This window comes from Etheostoma cragini, chromosome 9 (assembly GCF_013103735.1).
Source record: "Etheostoma cragini isolate CJK2018 chromosome 9, CSU_Ecrag_1.0, whole genome shotgun sequence".
Classification (NCBI taxonomy): domain Eukaryota; kingdom Metazoa; phylum Chordata; class Actinopteri; order Perciformes; family Percidae; genus Etheostoma; species Etheostoma cragini.
Window position 1 is genome coordinate 20,722,882 of NC_048415.1, and position 24,534 is coordinate 20,747,415.

General features: G+C 39.7%; 1 protein-coding gene and 1 long non-coding RNA gene across 3 annotated transcripts; one reads left to right on the forward strand and one right to left on the reverse strand.

Moving 5' to 3' along the window:
* Window positions 1-545: 545 nt before the first annotated feature.
* LOC117950287 lies at window positions 546-23,972 on the reverse strand. Its single transcript, XR_004657861.1, has 5 exons — window positions 23,962-23,972; window positions 21,733-21,743; window positions 19,058-19,072; window positions 1,297-1,303; window positions 546-618 (listed from the first exon to the last, which is right to left on the reverse strand). It is a non-coding gene; the product is annotated as an uncharacterized LOC117950287 (long non-coding RNA).
* On the forward strand, window positions 2,058-14,196 carry hs2st1b (heparan sulfate 2-O-sulfotransferase 1b). 2 transcript variants are annotated; one of them, XM_034881164.1, is made up of 8 exons: window positions 2,066-2,144; window positions 2,591-2,700; window positions 7,806-8,044; window positions 9,917-10,002; window positions 11,807-11,945; window positions 12,058-12,155; window positions 12,834-12,991; window positions 13,543-14,196. In XM_034881164.1, the coding sequence occupies exons 2-8, from the start codon at window positions 2,595-2,597 to the stop codon at window positions 13,767-13,769; spliced, it is 1,053 nt and encodes a 350-aa protein (XP_034737055.1). In that variant the 5' UTR covers window positions 2,066-2,144; window positions 2,591-2,594; the 3' UTR covers window positions 13,770-14,196. The 2 variants fall into 2 exon arrangements, with proteins under 2 accessions (XP_034737054.1, XP_034737055.1); XM_034881163.1 differs by having other exon boundaries at window positions 2,058-2,700.
* Window positions 23,973-24,534: the final 562 nt, after the last annotated feature.

Below are 24,534 nucleotides of genomic sequence, written 5' to 3' on the forward strand. Positions count from 1 at the left end.
CATGTGCAAGAGGTGGGGATGTGCAGAGGCCGTGCTAGTTTCATTGAATCTAGAGGAACCTGCAGTTGACAAATGTATCGTCTCCTCATTCAAAGACCACTTGATGAAAGCAAAGAAGCAAAGTGCAGTCAACCCATTATTCTCCTCCATTCAAAGGTTTGGCAAGAAATGCTTTGTGGATTGGATTTTGGCTGCGGGGGGTTTTCTTTTCTTTTGAATAATACGCCATAGACAAGCGGATAACTTCTATAAGACAGAGGCAAGTGATTAGCCTCTGTTCAGTGGTTAGCCTCTGTTGGACATAGACCAGTGTACAGCATAGGGCAGAGACCAGTAAATAGCCTGCCTCTGAGCTCTCCAGGACACCTTGGTTTTCTGCAGTGTGACCTCACATGTAAGGGTTTGATTTTCGCTCCTTAGCCTTTGTGAGTCTATGCGTTGTCTACTTAGGTGGAGTGGGAAACCAGGTAGCAATTGGGCACTTTCAAAATCTCCCCAAAACTAATTGGTTTCATGTTTAACAATAAACAACTAGAGTCGGCCATTGTTTGGATTTTTATGATTCTGATTCTAATTCTGATTCTTTCTTTTGATTCCGGTTCTTATCAATCCTCAATTCTAGTTCTTTGAGGAGTGGAGTATTGGGTCACAGTATTATTTCACAAATAAGAGGAATGTTTTATTTAGATTCAATGGTGGGTTGCAGTCTTTTTCAAAGCAAAATAAAGCCACACTAGAGCGTTGCTCACCGTGCTCCATGGCTGCAACACAACAAGCGACTGCCGCTATGGAAACCAAAACTTGCACATTTTAAATTTGGATCCGATGATCAGTTTTAAAACCAAATCCTCCAAACAATTCTGAACTATACTTACTTTTACTAATACTGATTACCCAACAAAACAAAACAAAACATACATATTCCTAAGTTTAAATGAATGACTCTTTCAATTTGATTATTGCTAAGTTAAATAATCCTGTGTTTCTATATTTGATATAAAGAACTTGTATGGCGGATTTACAAGAGACAGTAGAAATAGAATGAATGAATGAATGTGCTATGCTTTAGAATTATATCTAAGTGATAGTGGCATGGCTGCAACCATGACTAGACTAGTTTTACCTGGCACACGATAAAGTCTCACCAACTTTTTGTTGTTGTTGTGAGTCTGAAAGTGTTAATGAAAACAATGCTGAATCAGTGGATTAGGCTCCTTTTGTGAGCTTCATTCCCATCCAGACCCTACAGTGATAAGATAAGAAATCTTGAAAGCCATTTATTGTGCACCAAAACACCAAATTCCTTGTATGCAAAACCTTCTTTGCAGTAAACCCCATTCTGATTCTAATTGTTGTACTGCTTAATTTTGTATCAAAAACAATAAAGTAGAGATAAGAGGTAAAGTAAAAAAAAAGTACAAAAGTAAAAGAACATGATGTGGGTTTTTGTCCTGAATCTTTTAAATCATCAACCGCCACATTAAGATTTAGAAATGATTCAAAGCAATGGGCACTTAAACTGTCATCTGAAATTCCAAGAAGAACAGTTATAACAGAAATGTGCTTTTAAAACTGAATTACCTACAAAACCTAATCTGTGTCAGTGATGCACTGCACTGGGAGACTTGAGAACGTTCTCCAATTTAATAAATATATAGAGATGGAAATGTGAGATAAATTTAATGAGGAGGCATCGGAGGACTGGAGCTTAACCGTTGTGTTGGCCTCACTGTCAAAAACGAACAAATAATTGACATTTTCCTCCCTTTTTCAGACTTTTTTAATTTTCAAAAACACCACCTTAATACTACTAGTTTTACAGTATTTTTTGGAATTCATGTTCTATAACCCTCATTTACATAGAATTTAAAAAGAAAAGAAACACATATTTCAGATATAGACATTATTTGAAGAGGTCAAATTTGACCCGAGGACAACAGGAGGGTTAAAACCACTGCTCATTAGTTAGCGACAGATCCGATGAAATAAAATGGTACACACCCAGGTCCAGTAGGTGGCGGTAAGCACCTTCAACGTTTTTTGAACTTCCAGTAAACACAAAGAAGAAGAACAAGAAGCTATCCTCCAGTGATGATGATATTAACCGCAACAAGCCCCTGTCCTGTACACTGCTGCACTTAACTGTAGTTTGGAGTCGGTTTGTTTTTTCACCAGCAAAAGTCGCATTAAATGGAGACTAGTAGGACCATGCGTGTTGTCGGCAGGGTCAAAAGAAAGCAAGCCCGAATTCACAATGCGGAGGGAGTGATTTTTTTAAGTTAAAGATAATTTATTAGCTTTGACTTTGGTGGCTTCATACTAGTAAACGGAGGAGATAACGTTAGCTAATGTTTAGCTAACGTTGAGTTAACTCTGTATGACGGCTGTTGGGTATCAACTAATGGCGTTAAACAGCTAGCTAGGTAGCTAACAGCTACGTAAATTAGTTTGCATTGACCTAATGTTAGCAGCGTAACTTCGTAACGTCTTGCTGTAATAATTAGCTGATCTGAGACATTCCACTGTTTACAGTAAGTTTAGGTGACTTGTGTCCACGGCATTCATGTGGTGGTCTGATGGGGTTTTTAAGGATCATGATGCCGGCAAAGTTCCAGCTTTTGGCTGTTTTGACATTTGGAGTGGCCATGCTCTTTATTGAGAACCAAATCCAGAAACTGGAAGAGTCAAGAGCCAAACTCGGTAAGACCAAAACAAAGGTAATGTTATTTTAGGCTAATACTGTGTTTATGGAACGTGCCATTTAGTTAAGTCTTTGAATATTATCCCAAACGAAAATGTTTCGTGGCAAAAGAATGGAGTTAGCTTAATTTAATGTGAATGATTGCAGTATATGAATGAATTGTATGAAACATTTTCATGCAACACATTAAGTAAATTCTTGACGTTTTAGCAAACAAACAAAGAAATAAAAATACGCATTTTTCTGGGCCAAGGAGGGGCCAGTTTTTAACCAAGGGGGCCCATGAAAAATGGCAACACATGATATTAAAAAAACAAGATTATAAACTTTATTTTACTTTAAAATCATATTGTATTTAGTATTACATTTATTTTGTACAAGACTGCAGGTGCAAGAGAGGTAGGACCATAAAAACTGAAAAAAATTTAAATGAAAAATAGTAAAACCATACAGGTTTCTATTCAATGTGAACAAAGCTCCAGGGTACAACAATGTGCCATTTACTATTTATGGAAGCCCTACTACTGTGGACTGTTAATTCCAAATTTTTTTGTTTTGAGAAAGAAAACTTTATTAGTGATTTATTAACAAAACGCTTCCACTGTATCCATTTGGGTAAAATAAACCAAATCAGAAAAGAAATAAAAATTCACTACTTCAACATCAGTTGATGTGCAGGTGTACAAAAAGGGTTTTACAACCGGGCGAGTCCATTTGGGACAACACAGTTCACCACCATACATTGGGAAAGAATGACAGCATGAACGCTGATAAACACTAGCATACACTATATACTGTATATCTTTTTATACACATTTTTCAGTTTTTAATTTAAGTTTTTTTTAGAATGAAAGGGAAGTAAGTGATCCCTAATCATAGGATCATACATATTTCAGTTATAGTGTTAGTGTTAGTTAGATCATCACGCCAAAGCTGGACATGCAAAGTCTGAATGACAAGTGTGCAATGATAGGAGCGGTTGCTAATGCAGAGACAATCCATGACAGTCTATGCTACGTTTACAGCGTAGATGAGCGCTGTTATGTAACTCAACAATTTTAAACAATCTATTTGGAGATCTAATATCTATACTAACACTTTATTATTATTATTATTATTATTATTATTATTATTATTAATCAAATTTTTATACAAACACCATATTATTATCATATCGTTAAGCCAATGTGTTTCAGGGGTAACGCCTTTCAATTTACCTTTGGCCTTTGACCTAGAACAAATTCTAGGTCAATTTAAGCAAGAAGAGCAATCTCTTGCAGTAGTCGTTTAAGGGCAGGTAGCTCTCTTGTTCTGCCATACATTTCTCTTTGGAGAGACAGCTATGGGTGCACATATGAGGAAGAAGTAAAAATATAAAGACTCTGTAACAAAGAAAAAAAACTTCTGTTTTTGGGACACTTTTGAATACATCAACTAACACTAAATTCAGACAATGTGCTGTACAATAGATGTAGAAGGCAAATTTAAGCTGTTCTTTGATCCTTGCTTGAACCCCTGAATGCTTATCGCTCATAATGGCAGCGCCATCATACGCTTGGCCCAGGAGGTTATTTTTGTAGACCAGGCCATATCGTTCCAGTAAGTGCGCTACCAGTAAGCTCTGCTGCATTTAACCTAGGGCTGCACAATTAATCAAATTTTAATCATGATCACGATTTTGACTTCCCACGATCAAATTTAAGTGATTGAGCAATTTTTTTTTTTTTAAAGCGTCATTTCATAGAACGCTCCGGGTTTTTTGCATAGCCCATCCACCGCTCCGTAAACCGTTGTCTGATCATGAGTCAGTCAGAGTTGTTCCCTGCACCCTGTGCAGCTTAGTCTCTAGATGGAAACAGTCACAGAGGACAGAGTAACGGGAGGAAAACTCAACAGATAGCAGTCGGTTATACGTTGGTCTCAAGATTTACCAGTTTACCAGTAAACGCAACATATTGTCCCAGCAGTGACCAGTGCTAGTCGATGCTAGTAGCGTCTGTTAGCTGTTAGCTCCTCGAGGACGCACCTGTGCTAATGTCGTCGCATCCGCTACAATGCTGTTTATTTGGATATGGTTTAATTTTGCGTTACATGACCCATTTCGTCTGTAAAGCTGTGCCTGTGTTGAATATCTCCTCTTGTCTTAATCTCTGCACCCCGCCACACAGCGCCGGCCCACACTTCTGACCTTTGTCTACAGTTTTAATTTTTTATTAACACAGCTGTATTTTGTTAAGTATGAGGGGCAAACCTGTATTTGTACCAGTGTTTCCACAGGTAACTTTGCTATCACGGCCGCTACGGCAAAGAACATAGAAGAAGTTATTGAATGCAACTAACTTCAGTTGGTAGAGTAAGAGCGTGTGAGACGGAGCTGCAGGACCTGGACCTGGGCCAGAGATGTGACCCATAGCCAGAATATCATAGTTCATAAAAATGCAGCGCAGTGACGATACAGGCGTTTCATACACACGATGTGTGTATCCGTCGTTCGACCCGTGCTGGACCCGTTCATAATGATTCAGCCTTCTCTCTGTGAGTAGCGTCCATCACACTCCCTCTCGCAGTTATAAATAGCCTATGTGACGATAAAATTTGTTTTTGGTTAAAGTCAACAATTAATCGTGAGAATAATTGTGATCAAAATTTTGATCAAAATAATCGTGATTATCATTTTGTCCATAATCGTGCAGCCCTAATTTAACCTCTCTGCAGATTCAAAATGGTGAAAATGCTCATTAAAGGTCTCATTGTAAAAGTACCTCAGTGTGAAAGACATCTGTTCTTTTTTAGAAATGTCCTTTGTTTTATCAGCCATGAAGCTAAAAACCTCACTTCTACGATTTCACACCGAACCATTTCTGCCAAACAACCCAAAACCTCATTCTGGATGATCTTGTTAGTGTACTTTGCATTGTGAATTGAAGTTAATCTTCTCTTAACAAGTTGGTCGTGGTTAGCAACTGTGTAAAAAATGTCCTTAAGTTTCCTTTGTTATTGGACTCTTCAGATTCATCATGTCCTCTTTGTGTATCTGTAAGTACACTTCCCCAACTGTTTTAATGGATGCCTGATTTCTTTGTACTTGTTCAATGTGTTCTTTGTCAAGGAGATCTGTTAGTGTTGCGTCAGTTTTAAAAGCTCTTTGATAATCACTCCATGCTATCATTGCACACTTGTGTTCAGACTTTGAATGTACTGAAAATCATCATCATCTCTTAAACTTTGGCATCTACGTGAGCATATGCAATCACTTATTCATGTGGTAGCTGGTTTTAAGTCTACCATTGCCAGTTACGATTTTATGGCTCATAGCCCAATTGTCGATGGAGAAATTGCATTGTATTTGTACTTCCGGAACCCGCTGTGGTGACTGTTAAGCTTTTTTTCGGCAATCGGAGGAAAGCATGCTCTGGTTAATTGGCATTTCTTTAAACCAATCAGAATCGTCATGGGCGGTGCTAAGCTCCGCAAAGAGCCTCTGCAAAATAGTTGCATGAGAGCAAACTCAAATGGGACAGATAGTCTAGCTAGCTGTCTCAATTTAGCCTGCAGAGATGTGGGGAGCAGTCAAAAATAGTCCTCATAAATCCACTGAATTTAAAATTCAAACACAAAGCAAGCGGACAGACACTGAAAATACTTCCTGCAACACCGGCGCAATCCCGGATAAAACATCAAGGATATAGACTAACTACTTATTGGTTATACCTTTTTCTCCTAATTTAGTTTGTTCAGTAAAATTCTTCTCTTCATCTATGTTTTACAAACAACCAACATTATTTGAGATAGCAATTGTGGTGAAAATCAATTCAATTTCATTTAAATTTTATTTATAGTATCAAATCATGACAAAGTTATCTCAAGACACTTTATAGATAGAGTAGGTCTAGACCACTCTATGATTTACAAGGACCCAACAATTCTAGTAATTCCCCCAAGAGCAAGGATTTAGTGCGACAGTGGTGAGGAAAAACTCCCTTTTAGGAAGAAACCTGGTAGGCGGTGTCTGCTATGCCACACTACACCTGTAACACCCTGCTATGCCATGAACTACCACGACTACCATTTGCCGTCACTGGTCCATTATCTTTATTGTGACTGTTATTGCCACTGTGCATCACACCCCCAACCGGCACCGTCAGACACCGCCTACCAAGAGCCTGGGTCTGTCTCAGGTTTCTCTCTAAAGGGAGTTTTTCCTCGCCACTATGCTTGCTCTTGGGGAAATAACTAGAATTGTTGGGACTTTATAATTTATAGTGTGATCTAGACCTTCTCTATCTGCAAAGTGTCTCAAGATAACTGTTGTTATGATTTAATACTATAAATAAAATTGAATTATTATGACATCCAAAATGTAAGATGATATCTAGCCTCATATGTCAATGTCGATATAAAATTGATATATTGGCCAGCATTATCACCTGGCTCCACAGTTTTGTGATTTCCCTTAAATGAAGAAATTTGTTCCCCCACCCTGCTTCACAAGTGTGAAAAAGTCACATTCTGAACCAGGAAAAACCCTGCAGACATCTTGCCATCTCTCTCCTCTTGGTGTCAGACACTGAAGGGCTGCTTCGGCAGCGTGATGCCTGCATTACATTGAGCGACACACAGCTGAGCCGAGAGACTCTCGCAAGGTCACTCCGGTAATTGGCTTTGATTAACATTGCAGTGGAGACAAGAAGTGTGAGAAAACACTTTTAATTATGCCTCCTGTCAATATTATCATCAACCTACTTGCTTGATGTTATTGTATCTGAAGGACTTTGATGTTTTCCTTAATTAAGACATGCTTTGTTTTAAAAGTACTTCTTTATTTATGTAACAGATGTACCTTTGTCTTTATTGTTGTGTTGATGGCCTCACACCTGCTGTGTATGCTGCCAAATGTGAATAACATTAAGCATCAACTCACTTTTTAGCTCATTAAAATCCAGGCAGCAGAGGGTGCCAGCCAGTCCATAATCATAGAAATTAAAGATTATATTGATTCAGTTTAGGGGTACTTGCCACAATCCACCAAACAATGAACATTATTTCAAATTCGATCATTGATGGTAAATATTGTTACTTTTGAATCTATTTTGCGCCTGTACAGAACGTACAATTGCCAGACACGAGGTGGCTGAAGTAGAGCAGCGTCACAGTGAGGACGCTGGCCGGGATTTGTCACCACTGGCAGAAAAAGATGACATGGTCATAATCTACAACAGAGTGCCGAAGACGGCCAGCACATCCTTCACTAACGTCGCCTACGACCTGTGTGGGAAGAATCGCTTCCATGTCCTACACATCAACACAACCAAAAACAATCCTGTCATGTCTCTACAGGATCAGGTAAGATCAGGAGCCAAGATTCAGGATACGTCATGGTTCGTTGTATGGATGCAACCCAATTACATTGGTGGCAATCAGTGCAGCAGCAGTCGATGCATAAATCAAAACGAGATACAAACACACATAAAAAAGCCCCATGTGAGCCCTGGCAGAGTTTTTAAAGTGTTATAGTGCTTTTGTGACAGTAGTCCTTGGCAGCTACAATATGTAAGTTTTTGTGCAGGGAAAGAGGGGCGGAGTGGAGGCTACAGCTCTGGGGAAGATGTCGTTGCTCTGGCTACATTACCTCTATGTTTTAGTTTAAAACACTCTGCCGCGCTTCTTCAGCGGAGCCACAGAGCTCTATAGAACAGGAAGCAGCACAACACAGTAGGGCTGCATTTACATTGCTACGTTTTGGTTTAAAAAAAGAATATCTTTTGCTACGTTTACACCTCACATTCACACTGCTCTGGCTTTTCAGAGCACCTAAACCAGAAAAAAATGTGAAAATACCGTTTTTGTTTGGAATCTCTGGGGTTGTGTTTTAGTCTCAACAGCCTCAAATGGAGAACACTGATGCCAATGTTTCGCCGCCTGATTGGGTCTGGCATCTTATTCTCTGAGGCAAATATTGTTTTTATTTTATACTTTTTTTTTTTTTTTAATCCCCAGTGGGGAAATAACAATTTACACGCAGTTTGTTAGAAATCACTTAGTCCCTTTTTAGGATTTCGTGATGTCGTGACCGCCACAATTCACACAAGTTCAACCAATCGCGTGAATTTGGTGAAACTTTGATGAAAGCAATTTTGACCAATCACCTAAACTTTTCGGAAAATTTGACCAATAACTGGAGTCCCGCGTGCCAGACTTTGCATCAGTATGTGGCTCCTCATCTTAGCCCTAGCCCTCGTCCCTTGAAACCGACGGGCAAAGGCTAGGGGTGAAAACATACCGCTATGAAATGGGACACCAAGGGGTACGGTTTCAAGTAAGCTCAGGACTTTGCTTGGTTTTAAGGTGTATTCACCCATTCCCCTTAGCCCTTAGGTTTAGGCTACCAGCAGCAGTGAGTAATGCAGTAAGTACTTTCCTTGACCTTTTCAGGCTGCATACAGTCCTCTCTTGCTTTGGAATGGACATGGTTGTAAGCAGTTTGAGAGTAAGACTACAGCACTACTCTGAGCCCAACAAAATTATTTTGTTCCTCCTTATGTCTGTGTTTTGGGGATTAATTTAATCTATCTTTTTACTTATATTTAAAGTTATTTTTTACGTAAGGCTAATATTTTCCTCCAAAAACAGTGAGTGGGACACCACTAAACTTGACACTTTTTGATCAGTTTCACTGGCTTTACTTTTGCTACAGCAGAACTATGTCAACCATAATCAAAACCTTTACTTCATAAAGTACTGTTTACTGACTGAATCATTTGGGTAAAATGTTGGAAAGTAGGACACATAACTACAATCGTCTGTTAAATCAAAAGGAAGAACTAATTTGAAGTAGGAGATGTAATAGATGTATTTTTTACGTGTGAACTAGCAAACATTTGATACAAGGTATTTGCCCTTTACCTAATTAAAGTGTGGTTGAAGCACATCTAATTAATGTGCACTTCTGAAAACCAACTACGCCCCTGCTGTTGACACAGGAAGTCTATGACCCATTCAGTCAGCTGATTGGCTACCTTTTGAGATACTATGCTAAACACAACACAACAGCCAAGTGTGTGTCTTTTAAGCAGAAAAACAAATGTCCTCAGCAAAGCCAGCCATTTTCACTTCTCTGTCCTGGTGTTTTTCATGTGTGTGTTGTTGCTGTCTTTCCATTTGCTGGAGTTTCCCTGCTGCTGCTCCATAATTAGTTTCCATTATCTTTGGCTACAGGTGCGCTTTGTCAGGAATGTCAGCTCATGGAGAGAGATGAAGCCCGGCTTCTACCACGGCCATGTAGCTTATCTGGACTTCTCAAAGTAAAGTCCTTCCTTTTTCTGTAATGCCATTAATTTACAAACAGTTAGCAGAACAGATAAAAGGGAGGTCATGTATTGATTGCTATCGTGTGCTTTAGCGTTGATTAATAGCATTGTTGTCCTTATCTGCCCTGACACAATCATTTCAGTGATCACAGGTAATTAGAGAGAGAGATACTGTTAACTCATAGTCTCAGTCCTCCCAGATGCCACCCTTCCACTGACGGGGAAAGCTGTTTCTATAGTGCAGTAAACACTGTTAATAAGGGCCGCACAAAATTTATTTTTCTTTATCATCATAGCAATACCAACTTGCACAATATACACATTAACATCGCAAACAGATGTATCACAAAAGACAGGGATTTTAGAGGTAGTTAGAAAGAGGATCAGAAGAAAACAAGACTTTAAAATGTAAATACCATTCTTTTTGGCCAATGATGCCTTTTTTCAGTTCAATTTGTTCAATAAAAGAATGATGAAACTACTTTTTTTTATTCAACAAGCCTTCTTTTGTATTTTAGCAGAATACTGAATGCAGCAGAAAGAACTGAATGCACTTTATTATTTGTTCATTTATCACAAATCATTCATATCATTCATCATTTAACACCCAGAAAACTTGTTGAGCTCGGTGGCAAGTGTCTTTTTTTGATGAGGGCTGGTGTTGGAGCCAGTGACAGAGCATTAATGTAGAGTCCAATAGTTTCCGGGTTAACAGAATCATGGAAGGAAATTGAGGATTAAAAAAGCTGTAAAACACATTCCGCAGGCCGTGAAAAGTCAGTGGAAAAACACTGGAAATAGGAAAATATGACTATGTCTAAGATTACCACCCAGCTGCCCCACTGTGACTGAAGATAAACAAAACATCTTCAGATACATTCAAAAATAGGTCTGGTGGTGGGGCAACTTAAAATAATATTCAGGTTTACCCTTCCACTGGGTGGGAACCCTGAATAAAATCATTCATTATTACAATACTCAACAACGGTAAGTAGGGCTGCACGATTATGGCCAAAATGATAATCACGATTATTTTGATCACGAGTATTCTCACGATTACTAATTTTATTGTCACATAGGCTATTTATAACTGCGAGAGGGAGTGTGATGGACGCTACTCACAGAGAGACGGCTGATCATTATTAACGGGTCCAGCACGGGTCGAATGACGGATACACACGTCTTTGGTTTAAAACGTCTGTATCATCACTGCGCTGCATTTTTATGAACTATGATATTCTGACAACCGGTCACATCTCTGGCCCAGGTCCAGGTCCAGCAGCTCCGTCTCACACGCTATTACTCTACCAACTGAAGTTAGTTGCATTCAATATCTTCTTCTGTGGTCTTTGCCATGGTCGCCGCGATAGCGTTACCAGCAGAAACACTGGTACAAATACAGGTATGCGCTATCTGTTGAGTTTTCCTCCCGTTACTCTGTCTCTGTGACTGTCTACATCTTGAAACAAAGCTGCACGGGTTGCAGGAAACTACTTTGACTGGCTCATGAGCAGATAATTTTAAGGAGCGGTAGATTGGCTTTGCAAAAAAACTCAGCATTCTATGAAATGACGCATAAAAAAAAAAAAAAAAAGCTTGATCATGCAAATTTGTGGAAAATTAAAATTGTGATCGCGATTAAAAATTCGATTGATTGTGAAGCCCTAACGTTAAGGCATATTTTCCTTATATCGTGCAGCCCTACTGTTAATTAGGTGGTCATGGTCTGAAGTCTGTTGGACTAGTCCTCAAGTGTCTGATGCAATTAAAATATGTCATCCCCTTTCTTTTTGTCCAGATATGGGGCAAAGGGTAGGCCCATGTACATAAATGTGGTGAGGGACCCCATAGAGCGCCTAGTGTCTTACTACTACTTCCTGCGCTTTGGAGACGACTACAGACCCGGGCTTCGGCGAAGGAAACAAGGAGACAAAAAGGTCTGGATTTAGCGCCCGCTCATTAGTCATGATCAAATTAACTCTTTTGTCCAATGCTTATTGTTGGCCTGCACAGAAATTAATGATAGTGAGTGTTTCTGTTGTCTTTCAGACCTTTGATGAGTGTGTGTCATCGGGGGGGTCTGACTGTGCTCCTGAGAAGCTCTGGCTGCAGATCCCCTTCTTCTGCGGCCACCATTCAGAGTGCTGGTGAGTGGGCTGCGTGAGTGTTTTTTTATTTTGTGACTATGATTTCTCTTTTGTTTTTATTTTTGCTAGGTTGCCAGCCAGGAAATATCCTGGCAAAAGTTTGTGACAACCCACTCAAATTTCCGCCGGATGTCCTTTTGGGCCCGATGTCTGTTACCTTCCACTTTTTTTTTTGTTGTAATTCTAACCTCAGGTGGATTTATAAGGACTAAGGTTAACTACTCCTCATAACTCTGCAAGGTAAATTCAGACAGGCCCATGACAATTGTGATTAGTTCAAAGAAATGCCAATAAACCAGCGTGTTTCTCTCCCATCCTGGAATGCTGTGTGGACTAGCCAGACCCTCCTCCGCAGCGCTGTGGAGGAAGGAAAGTCAACGTTATGTCACATTGTCCTTATATCGTGATGCCCTAATGTAGACCACACAGAAAATTTAACTTGCAGTTGCAAGATTTCTCTGGAATACTGTATTGATTTATATTCCTAAAATAATACAGCCATAGCCAAAAATTAGCATCCCATGAACACCCAGGTATTAATTAAGACTACAAGTACGACCCTTTAGAACCATGTGGCACACAGACCCTATTCCCCTGTTAAACTATCAAAGGTGGATTCATACACAACCTAACCGTACCATACTCATTCATATTTATTGATGCTACGTTTGTGTGCAGGAATGCAGGCAGCAGATGGGCCCTGGAGCAGGCCAAAGCCAACCTGGTGAACGAGTACCTGCTGGTGGGAGTGACGGAGGAGCTGGAGGACTTCATCATGATGCTGGAGGCAGCCCTGCCGCGCTTCTTCAGGGGAGCCACAGAGCTCTACAGAACAGGTAGCAGCACAACACACTCAGCCCACCAGATTTTCACCCTTGTGTTGTCTTCCCATTGACCATGCCCTTGTTGTCCTTCATGGTCTGGTTTGCTTGTTTATAAAGCATAGACAAGTATAACTCACAACCCTTTATTTCTGTTACACCTTCAGTTTTTTTGCATATATGGTCAATAGTCATTTACGTTAAAGTAGACCTGATTTCTGAGTAAAATGATGAGCAATTATTAGTAGTTTTGGATTATAAAAAGAACGGTATTTGTCAAATATTAGCAAGGATATCTCCAGGTCAAATGAACTAATAAAATTTAATTGGCAAACAACATTCATTAATTTTCTTATGAAGGTGTGGATGGAAATATGCTACAGTCACTGCTGCTCCAACATTTTTGTTGTCCTGTTTGTGCTGTCTGCTAGTGAGCTCTGTTGCCAGTGAAATCATCATCAAGGGAAGCTTTGATTTTCCTAAGCTTATTTTTTGACTCAGCAACCTGCAGTAACCTTGTGTTGTCTAGACTGACAGACTCATTCAAATGTCTCATGTTCCTCCAGGAAAGAAGTCCCATCTGCGAAAGACCACTGAAAAGAAGCCCCCCACCAAAGAGATGATAGCCAAGCTGCAGCAGTCCGACATCTGGAAAATCGAAAATGAGTTTTATGAGTTTGCACTCGAACAGTTTCAATTTGTGCGTGCTCATGCTGTCAGGGAAAAAGATGGGGAGCTTTATGTCCTGGCTCAGAGCTTCTTCTATGAAAAGATCTACCCCAAAATGAACTAAACGTGTAGGTAGAAAAGAGAGCCGAGGGGGACGGGGGCTTTCCAGGACTCTGTTAGAAGTCGTTTACACTGGGAGGAAGTTCATCAAGAGATGCTGGTGAAGCCTGTTACAGTACAGGAAATCCCTTTCAGAGTGCACAGTGGAATTTCTACGACAGATGGGACTCATTTTTTTATGTGGAACATCTGAAAACCCAAACACAAAAAGCCTTTGATTAATGAAGTTTGGGTTTTGGGTGGATCGTCAACATAAAAGCAGCAAGCCTCAAGTTTTAAACCATTTTAAAAATGTGTTTATCTGACTGATTCAAAAAGGATATAAGCGCACCAAAGCTGTTTGGCTCCCTGTTGTATTATTTTGTGCACATTCTACATTTTAGGTGCACAAAATCTTGTTTACAAGTTGAAAATAGGGGTGCAACAGATCATAAAACTCACAGTAAGTATTAGATCACGTTTTTGAGTAAGGGTTCTGATCAATTTTCAGATCAGCACAAAAAAAAACGTCTGTAAAATATTGAATAACTAGTTTTAACAATAATTATTTCATGCACCAGGAAATTGCTGTTTAACTTAAAGAACAGATGAGAAAAGGGTATTTAACCATAACTTTAAATGCACCCCAAGGTTTACCAGTTTCAAGAACACGCAGCATTTAGTCACGTGTTTTTCCAATGACAGCAGTGACGAATTTCTGACTTCAAACTGTTTAGCTGTCAGCATTTGAACCGTGTTGATGACTGTTACTAGCTAACAGTAGGCTAACAATATGCTAACGTTACCTGCCGCCAAGTGTATCGTAAGTTTTAATTAGCGTCACTCCCCGATGTAAGTTGAGTGAAGCTGTGAGTTGGGCAGTAGAATACAAGAATGCTAATGAGAGACTTCTGTAATGTCAATACAGTAAAAATGGACCTACTTAACCAAGTTTGTTTACTACTGGCTGCAAGTTAGCATCAAACACAACAAAATTTGTTGAATAGCGTTTTGAGCTAACGTTATCAATCAAACAACCATAGAACAAAAAACTACAACGTTTTTGAAATTACTGCTAGCTTAGCTACAAGCTAGCATTCAAACAACAAAAGTCACTTGAATGATGTTTTGACATACAAACATTGACAAACATTTTTGATATAATTTGAATCTTCTGTTACTGTTTGTAATGAGAAAAGTTTATTATTTTATGGATTTCAGAAATTTCAGTATGTCACATTATGCCGTAAACCGTTTTAATCTGAGCATGCGCGACTCAAATCTGCACTCGGCTCACATCGGGGAGTAACATTGTTTCTTCCAACGTCTGTTTCAGAGCAACAGAGATAGGCGCAGACATTCAAGTGGCACCGAATTAGCACGGCCATATTAGCACCAGATTGGACACGCGCCGTACACGTAAACAGACAATTGCATTGCTTGTAAGTCACTGCGACAGTGAAAGTGTATTTTCCACTCTGTTCACGGTTAAACTTTGCAACCCCGCTGCACATGCATTCCAAACCGTGAGGGTTAATGCCCACGTAACAACTACGTTACTACGTTGTTACACCACTAGTTAAAACCGTTACAAAACAACAAAAAAAATCAGCTGTGTTTGTACATACTGTATTGACATGCAGGTAACATGTTTTCTACCAAATAGTAGCAAAAGACCATAGAGTCGACCTTTGCATCATTTGGTGCGTGACAAGGAGTCTTTTCAATCCCTCTGAGATGTTCTCAATTTCTAGACATATCGTATCAGTATTTTATCACAGAAGTAGTGATGTCCATTGTTGATATATCTGATAGCTGCTGTTTTTAGCATGTAAAGGGACCACAGCCTGACCAGGAGAAGAGTTTCATGAAAAATAAAAACTTAGATGACAGGGTTTTACAGAAAATTATTTCCATTGCTGATTCGTCTGTCAATTTATTTTCCCGATTAATTGGTTCGTCTAAAAAATGTTAAGGATATTTCTTTTGCAAATGTTTTACAGTGATCTCCCGATCATGTTTTTTTTCTTTGTGTATTCCTATGAACTGCAGTTTCTGTTTCTTGTCAGTTTAACATCCTATTAAGAACATAAACCTAAATACAGAACTGCGAATGTCTTGGCTCCTTTTACTCTTATCCCTTCTATTGTGTTGATCATGTTAAATGTGTATGCTTGTGTCATGTTATTCCTGATGACACTGATCAGGAATGGAACGTTGGGCCCTGCATTAGTTATCACTGGGATTTAAAGGCACTTCCTTATAAAACTGTAGCGGCGACTCTGAAGGCGCCTACGCATGACAAGCGATTTTCACTACGCTTTCTAGGTAGGGCACAGAGCAAAGCAAAGTGTAGGTTTTCATTAACGGTGGCAAGGAAGGTATTTCCTGTTGCTAGGTAACAACACCTGTTATCTCATTGGTCGTGCTTTCAAAAGGTCAGCAGCAACTACTGTAGTCAAAGTTGAAATAATTTAAACTTTGAGCACAGCGCAAAGTGGCAAATCTGAGCGGTGCGCAACACCAGGAATGATGCAGTGCATAGGCGTTCTCCCCAAAGGAAATCAATGAAACGACCAGCACAGAGTGGTTTTACTGCCTGGATGTGTAGGTGGCTTTAGTCCCGAGTATGGATCACGCAAATAGACTGTAAATGAAGATGATCAAGCTTTAAAATTCCCACTTCCTATATTTCACATGAATGCATCTCGATATAATCTTTTAGAGATTAGAATCAGACGTATCCTGCCTGTAAATTGACGTGCATGGCATGTAAGTTTGTTCACCATAAATTGTATTATTCCAAGTCCAAACTCTGAACAGTTTTGACAAAACCAGCACAGATGGCTATCACTCTTATATAGAAAAATGGAAAATATAGAGACAAAATAGGAAATTCATCAAAATAGGAACTGAGTTCAATTGTAAGCCATTATAAGTGAGGAAAAGGAGGCAAGAAAAATTAAAACCAAAACATAAAATAAATGGGCAAATAAAATAAAGCTGTAAACAGTTGAGTACATTAACTGTAGATTGTTTAAAAAAAATATATATATGGATATATGAAGAAATATTTAGTCATAACAGGACTGGACAAGTGTTGAAAAGTTGACGACCTGATTGTGCTAGAGGAAAAGTTAAGGGATCACCAACGTAGTTAGAATTTATCCTGGGGGGGGGGGGGGGCTTGAATGTGTGTAGGAAAGTCCTAACACTCTGTCTAACAGTTGTTAAAACATTTCACTCAAAACCACAGCTCAACCTTATTGTGGCACTAGAGGAAAAGTCTGAGTTACCAAAGCCATTAGGATACATCCTCTGAGGACTATGAATATGTGTATTCATTGATTCTGTTTAATCCAACACTTTTAGACTCTAAGATGGATTGTTAGATGGGAGATTGTTATTTCCGTCTTGTCTGGGCAAAACTTTCTGACTTTTAGTCCTTAAAATAGGTCAAACTACAACCTGGATCATACATGTCCCATAATGCAACTTTGTAATTTGGGTAATTGCTCAAGTCTGTCATACTCATTTGGCTAGATTTTCATTGTTGATTATTTCCTGATTATTTTCTCATTTCATCCCATTTTTTTTTACTATAAAATATCTGAAAGGGGTTCAAAAATGCCCGTCACATGTTCCCAAAGACCAACAGTCTTAAGCCCATAGATAATAAGTTTACAATGATATAAAATGAAAAGCAAAAATAATCCTCACATATAAGAAGCTAGAAGTAAGGAGTGCCATTTAAAAAAAAAAGGTTTTATCAAAATAGGGGCCGATTAATTTTCTCTCAATTGACTAAACAAAATATATTTTTTGTTATGCAGAGTTTCTGTTAAAAAATAGCAACATGACATCATGACTTCACATAAATATACACGCCAACTTTCTATATGCATATTAAGCTACACGCATGTATGTCTGAGCTGTATACAGCAGACGGAGACATACATTCCACTTGGGGTGTTTTTACCACTTGTCGCGAGAAGAAAGCGACGGTTGAGGTTAGGAAACGTAACACGTGGTTGGGCTAAGGAAACGAAGAAAACTGGGTTGGCTTAGTAAAAAAATAAAATAAAAAACAACGGTTGACTTTAGGAAACGTGACACCGGTCCGCTGGGTAAAAGTCCTGTGCTTTACCCATCCACCACCCCCGCCAACCTCCATATGTGGATTTTTGCCCTTTCAAACAATTCACATGCCATTGCAAGGTAATGTAAGTCAATGGAGGCCAAACGGCGTTGGTAAACACGCTAAAAAGCGAGCATGCATCTTAATAAAACGCCAATATTGGCATACCAATTGGCCAACATACGCCATTTCATGAGATGAGACTGAAAATAGGCTATGTAGCCTCCAAGCCCATTTTTACAAGATGCTCAACAAATCTTTTTTTTTCTTTTTTCTTTTTTGGTCATTGTTTTTTTTTTTTGGTCATTGCGATTTCAAGTTGAGCAACTTAGTTAGGAGTATCAGTAGAAAGCTGCACTTTAAAATGTAACTATTACTACTACTCTATTTTTAATCAGCACCTTTTGTGTTCATTTCAGTTTTTAGTAAGAGTTTTTTCAATTAAAAATATAAATAAACAGAATAAATAAATAGAAGTTTGTTGTATCTTAGCAGTATACTGAAAGCAGAGTACACTTTAATGTCAACTTATCTCAAGTAATTTTGCTATCTCGTTATTCAACAACATTATCACATATCAGATATTTTCCTCATATCGTGCAGCCCTGCTGTGTCGTACAACACCCGGCGGCTATCCGTCTGCCAATCATTTCTCTCAGTGGAATGCAGCTACAATTTTTTAAAAGGTGAATAATCGTCAGACCATAGCCGATGGGTTCCAAGACTGCACTTCAGCCAATGCAATGTGCCTCTATTTCTCGCCACACAGTGTTTACCTGCATGCAACCAAAGCCCGCTCAAATGTGATTAGCCAATTCTACTCGGACAACAACGGAAATCCAGAATGCTTCTGTTACCAAAACTTTGTCCCGTTGCATACAGATTTTGCATTCATTTGCAGATATCTGTTTATAGAAAGTGTACTCACCGTGACTAATACATTTGCATTGATGTAAAAAATTGGTAGAGCGCCCCTTTAATTTTTCACTGTACACTTTGGTTGGTTAGCACTGAATTAAAAAAAAACAAGCATTAGGTTGGCTACATAAACAACAAAGTCCTTGAAATACATATAAAATAAATTACAAGAATAGAGATAAAACTAGCAAATGTGGACTTATGTTCATATTTGTGAGTAGTTATAGATATCCAGACTATCTGAGAAAAGGACACACTTTCAGATCAGGAGTCTTAGGCCTTAGTGAATATAGCCACTGAATATTCTTAAATATGTTGAGCCTTTTTTCCCACTGGTTTTTAAAAGTGGATTTTGTCAGGATATGAGGTTTTATTTCATACTGTACACAGGGGCAATGACTACTCCCATATGTGGACAATTTTCTGGTCCCTTGCAGTGATTCACACAAGCCCAGTAACTCTTTGACTCCATTTCTCGTTTTTTTGGCTCCATAATTACAAAGTAATTGCCTTGCTATATCTTACTCAACAGGGAGTACTTAACCGCTGAAAGCGTGAAATAACAGACTGGGATGGGATGATCTGCTGAAGTCAGCTGTATTACCAACTCTTGCCTTCTTCTCTGATGGCAGAATAGACAGCAGTGAGGGAGAGTGTCTATAGGGAGAAACACTAGCACGCTCCACCAGTCCACAGCCTGTTCTTGTGTCTACACAGAGACAAGCACAAAGGCCCCAACCCATATTTGACGCTTTGTGGCCATGGACACAAGGAGAGGCCGCCCGTCTCAGAAAATAGAACTCAATTAACAGTTTAGCTGCAGGCATATTGGAACATTGTTTCATTAACGAGATGAATACAGTCTGATAATTACTTCATCTCAATTAGAAAAAAGGGCTACACTCTATATTGATTGTGTCTGATGAGCTTTGAAGGTTAATTAGGAACACGATATTTCCAAAGTCTATCCTGTGCTGTTGTTGTTGTTGTTTGACAGTTGTTGGCTGTATTTGATTTGATCTATTCAACAAAAGGCTTTTTTCTTTTGTTTCAGCTAAAAATAATTAAAAAGTAAATAACATGCTTCTACGCTAACCTTGACTCCCACTCGTGTTTGAAGTGTACACTTTTGGCATCAGTTTCCCTCTCGCTGTTCTGCTCCGAGCCACCAGAGGGAGCCATGGTCCTTTTAAAAAAGCCTCTGCGGAGCAGCATTAGATCTCAGGCTGACTGAAACGGTTCACCAAGCCCCCATTAAAGCACCTTTGCAAAGCCAAATGGAACAAACTTATAGTGCATTACCATTAACAATACAAATTACACCATTAGGCACACTTGGCTCTCTAGGCCTTGTGAACGCTATAAATAGTTTCACTTGGGTCTTGGACAATTTGTGCTTTACTTGCATAATGACAGCACTCAAATTAATCCAGGGTGTGCAAATGGAGGACCCATTACTGCATGTTGTGAAAGGGGACATTTTGGTCCTAATAATCTGCCTCTTCCTGCACAACCACCTTTGCAAGTCTGATTGATCAGCCGGTCCAGCAGCCCTTACATAAAGAAAATGTCTCCATTACAACCCATCCAGAGCATATGATCCTGTTATTGCTGAAGCTGTGCACAGAGTAATGACCTCTTTTTGTCAATGAAAGTTGGCTGAATTTCAAAAAAAAAAAAAAAAAAGGCCCTCTGGATCGGTTTTGGATCCTTTTTTCAGTCGACCATAGGAGACCCAGCACATTTTTTGAAGCTAGCTGACCTCGAAGTGGTTTCACTACTGCTCCATAAAACAAACAGAGCAGAGCAGAGGCAGCTTGACCGCCCCTCACTGGGACTAAGGACAGGGCCTTTAAGCGCTTAGCCAAAGGGGACCATTATGTGTTCTACTTTTCGCTGTGTTCTATGTAAATGTGCCACACTGAAAAGAGAAGGTAAAATTAAGCCAGCATGTCAGAGGCACTGGGCCAAGAAAACTTTAATGTTCCTGATATTCCTATTTTCAGTGGAGACTGATGCAGATAAGAGTTTGCAGTGTGTGTTTGTGGGGGGGGATGGAAGCAATCGCCATCATAAAACATTGCCATATTCATCTATAAATGGGTTCCCTTCTCTACTATACTGTTACATATTGACATTTAATGATGTGAAAAGCATTAGTGTCTACAGCCACGCTAGCAGCTCGCTACGTTTGAGTCACAGAACATCCATTTCTCAAAAATAAGTTCGAAACCCCCAGAAGGCCTGTTCTAAAAGAATTTCTCGAGTCCTCAACAATTACAAACCATCTGGATGAACAAATACTCCGTCCACCGCCCGATAAAAAAGTGGTTAGGCCTGCCTGAAAGGTCAACCATGTCTCGGACAAAATTACGTTCACATACAACTAAACTGGATTGCCGGTTACATTTCGAAGAAAATATAATTACATATAGATTACGTTTGTTTCAACATCAGCAACAAGCGCACGTTGTGAAACAGTCACAGTTTCAAACACATAAACGATGTGAATTGAAACTCCAGATGCAGACGCTTGGTCAGATGTCTTTGGTGTTGGTTACTGACAGAAAACGTCTTCTTTAACGTCTTAAGTAAGACACAGAGGGCTTTCAACTCAGGGGGCTTTCACACCTACCTCGTTTGGACCGGACCTTCGGACTTTACAGTTTGAGCTGATCCAAAATTACAATTGTGAAAGCCAAACATCCCGAATCTGGTCCAACCAAAAGAGGTCTCGGTCCGGATCAAGCGGAACCATGGTCTGGTTCGTTTCTAGTGTGAAATCAATTTTTAGATGGTTCAGCATCTTAGCATGCTATCGTGGTGTTACGAGACCTTAAGGAACAGCTCAGTGGTTAGTGCATAGGCTACACGAGAGAGTGTGTGACGGTTGGTGCACTCAGAGCTTTGTCGTCTTCCATGTAGCGCTGACTGAAAGGGGCACTAGGATTAGGCAATGGTTAGGAGTTAGGGTTGGTTGCATCGAAGTCAGCGGCCGGTGCGTCCCATACCAACGCTATAAGGTGCCTGATATCTGACGCTAAGAGCCACCGACCAAGCGTCAGTATTTGAGGAGTTAGGAGTGAGAACAGTTTACCTCTTGGACCATGAATGTCTGCGCGAAACTTTTTAGCAATCCATAAAATATGTGTTGCAATATTTCAGTTTGGAACAAAGTAGGTGGACTGACAACAGACCTGAGCAGTAATGCATGCATACATCCTGCTGGTCAAACTGCTACAACTCTTTTTATGGATACACTCCTATCAATTAAAAATATTACGGATCACAGCATCGCATCCATCATTTACACGTAGGAGTACATGATGTAATACATAATGGACAATATGAGCCTGTGAGCACAACAGGGAGGTTGACCCTGTACAGGAAACTCTCTGATACTCTTAATTAGATTGCTGTATTGTAGTTTGACCTTGGAGGGAGACACTGCTCTGTCTCTCTCTCTGTCTGTCTCTCCCCCCCCCCCTCTCTCTGTCTTTCTCTCGCTCTTGGTTGTGCTGGCAGGCTGAGAGCACATAGTGGAGCATGGACATTTTCTCCTGGAGGGTAGTAGAGAAAATGCAATCAGCAATTCAATCGTGGCCATTGTGTAGCCGTGCTGATGAGCTTTGCAGAGTAGATAATGGATTAAATTATTTATCCCCCCCATCCCTCCTCCTCAGTGCTTATTGTTGCCTCCTCTTTGTGCCTCTACAGCGGTACACAGACGTAGGTTGAAGGCCTAGATCACTTGCCGCCTTTCATAGATCTAATTTTTCTAATTAGCGCTTGAATGCAGAATGTTCTCTCCCCCTTTTACCCCCTGCCTCCGCCGCGGCGCTCATTGTCAAATACGTTCCATGAGGTGAGCATGTGAACCTATCAGCCTCCAATTCAATGATGGAGAATGGCACTGTAGCAGCGCATCGCCGTTACTCCTCCCCATACTTCTCTTCTTGAAACGCTAAGTGAATGCTATTAGACCGCCTGCTGCAGCTGTGCAGACGACTGGCTGATCCAAGATCAGGAACACCCCGACCAAAATTACACTCCTTTAAGTGTTTTCAATTATGTGTTGGCCATATGGGGGGAAATGGAAAAGCTGTTGGATCCAGATTATCTACAAATTGAAACATGGACAATCCATACATGTTATTGATTGTGGAGGCCATCAGTCACAAGCTCGATACAGTCTAGAGTATGACTGAGATTCATTCATGTTGCTGCAGCCGCTGTCAACATCATTGTGAGGAGTTCATTAGCAGTTCTTTAAATACAGTAATGTGCTAGTGATTATTTCAGGTTAAAGATAAGCTACACTGCATTCATTTGACAAAGGTAACGACAGTATGGATTCTCAGCTGCAAAGAGGATGTAGGAAACATGCTTTTCAGAGAAATAATTCATATACGAGCATCCGGTTTTTACAATTTATGATGGATGAAAAGAAAAACCATATAAGAAGTACAAGTGACCCAGTACCTAAAACTAGGGCTGTAGACAAGACCACCTTTGTTGAGTCCAAGACAAGTCCGAGACCAGGACTAGTCAAGTCCAAGTCAAGACCGAGTCCAAAGAGGTTCGAGTCAAAGTCAAGACCGAGTCCAAAGAGGTTCGAATGCGAGGCAAGACCGAGTCCAAAGAGGTTCGAGTCCGAGTCAAGACCAAGTCCAGTACAGAAAAAAGGTCTTATGCATGACAGTCTCAAGACAATCAATTTGTGTTATTTGTTGATATAAAAGCAAAAACAGTGTCAGAACACCCAGGATTTATGAGTATAGCCATTCCCCTTGATATCATATGGTGATAACTCATAATAGCTACATAGACAATACTGCTACAGTAGATACTAGTACTGAGCATTTGAACAACTAAATGACAACATAGCTTCGCTCCAGAGGTAGTGTAGAAATGAAGAGACCAGTATTACAGAGGGTAGCCCTTTGGTTGGTTTATGACTTCCCTAAAAAATGTTGTATTCTATTGTTATTTGGACGTGGGTTAATAGGAAATACATGTATTTTCAGAAAACAAAGTTTGGTTAAACAACATGAACAGAGTGTAAGTTAACATATGTTTGTTTTATTTTAGACAAATTGCAGAATTTTTAAATAAATCCATCAGGAAGAAGTCTCACACACACACACACACACACACAGACAGCTTATTTCATGTAATAAAATGATGGCTCAAAAGGAGCACTAACGCCACAGGTCTTATGTTGACAACGTGGACGGAGATATTGGAAATCCCGAAGGCAGCCTTAATATTTACCTAACGCTGGCAAGCTAGGCTAACGCTGGTGCGCTAACGTTAGCAAACATTGGCATAGCGTTAGCTAGCTGTCTAAACTTGTAAAAAGCCAAACAATATCCCCCCTGAACTGTGTTTCACTTTCCGTCCGAGACAAGTCAGAGTCCATAGAAAAATGGTCTTGACTCAAGTCCAAGACCGGACTCGAGTACTAAAGCCCTGCCTAAAACTAGAGAGATGTTTCCCAAAAACAAAAAAGAAAAGAAAACTTAATTCCAACTGACCCCTCAACATGGATCCTTAAAACTGACAAAATGAAGTTACAGGTTATCAGATGAGTCAAAAATGTAATCGTACACATCAAACAACACTGTAGAAAATCTCCAGCCAGTTGGTAAAAAAGGCTAAAAGCTTTTTTATTTTTGAAAGTTAAAAAATAAAGTGAGCTAGTGAAAATAGAGTAATCAAGTTTTAATTTAAT

What these genes read in the sequence shown, in the direction of transcription:
- hs2st1b (XM_034881163.1), top strand. Translation starts at nt 2,577, where the DNA reads ATGGGGTTTTTAAGGATCATGATGCCGGCAAAGTTCCAGCTTTTGGCT. An exon ending in GCTTATCTGGACTTCTCAAA is followed by an intron (nt 10,003 to 11,806) that starts GTAAAGTCCTTC and finishes CTTTTTGTCCAG; the next exon opens with ATATGGGGCAAAGGGTAGGC. An exon ending in GGCCACCATTCAGAGTGCTG is followed by an intron (nt 12,156 to 12,833) that starts GTGAGTGGGCTG and finishes GTTTGTGTGCAG; the next exon opens with GAATGCAGGCAGCAGATGGG.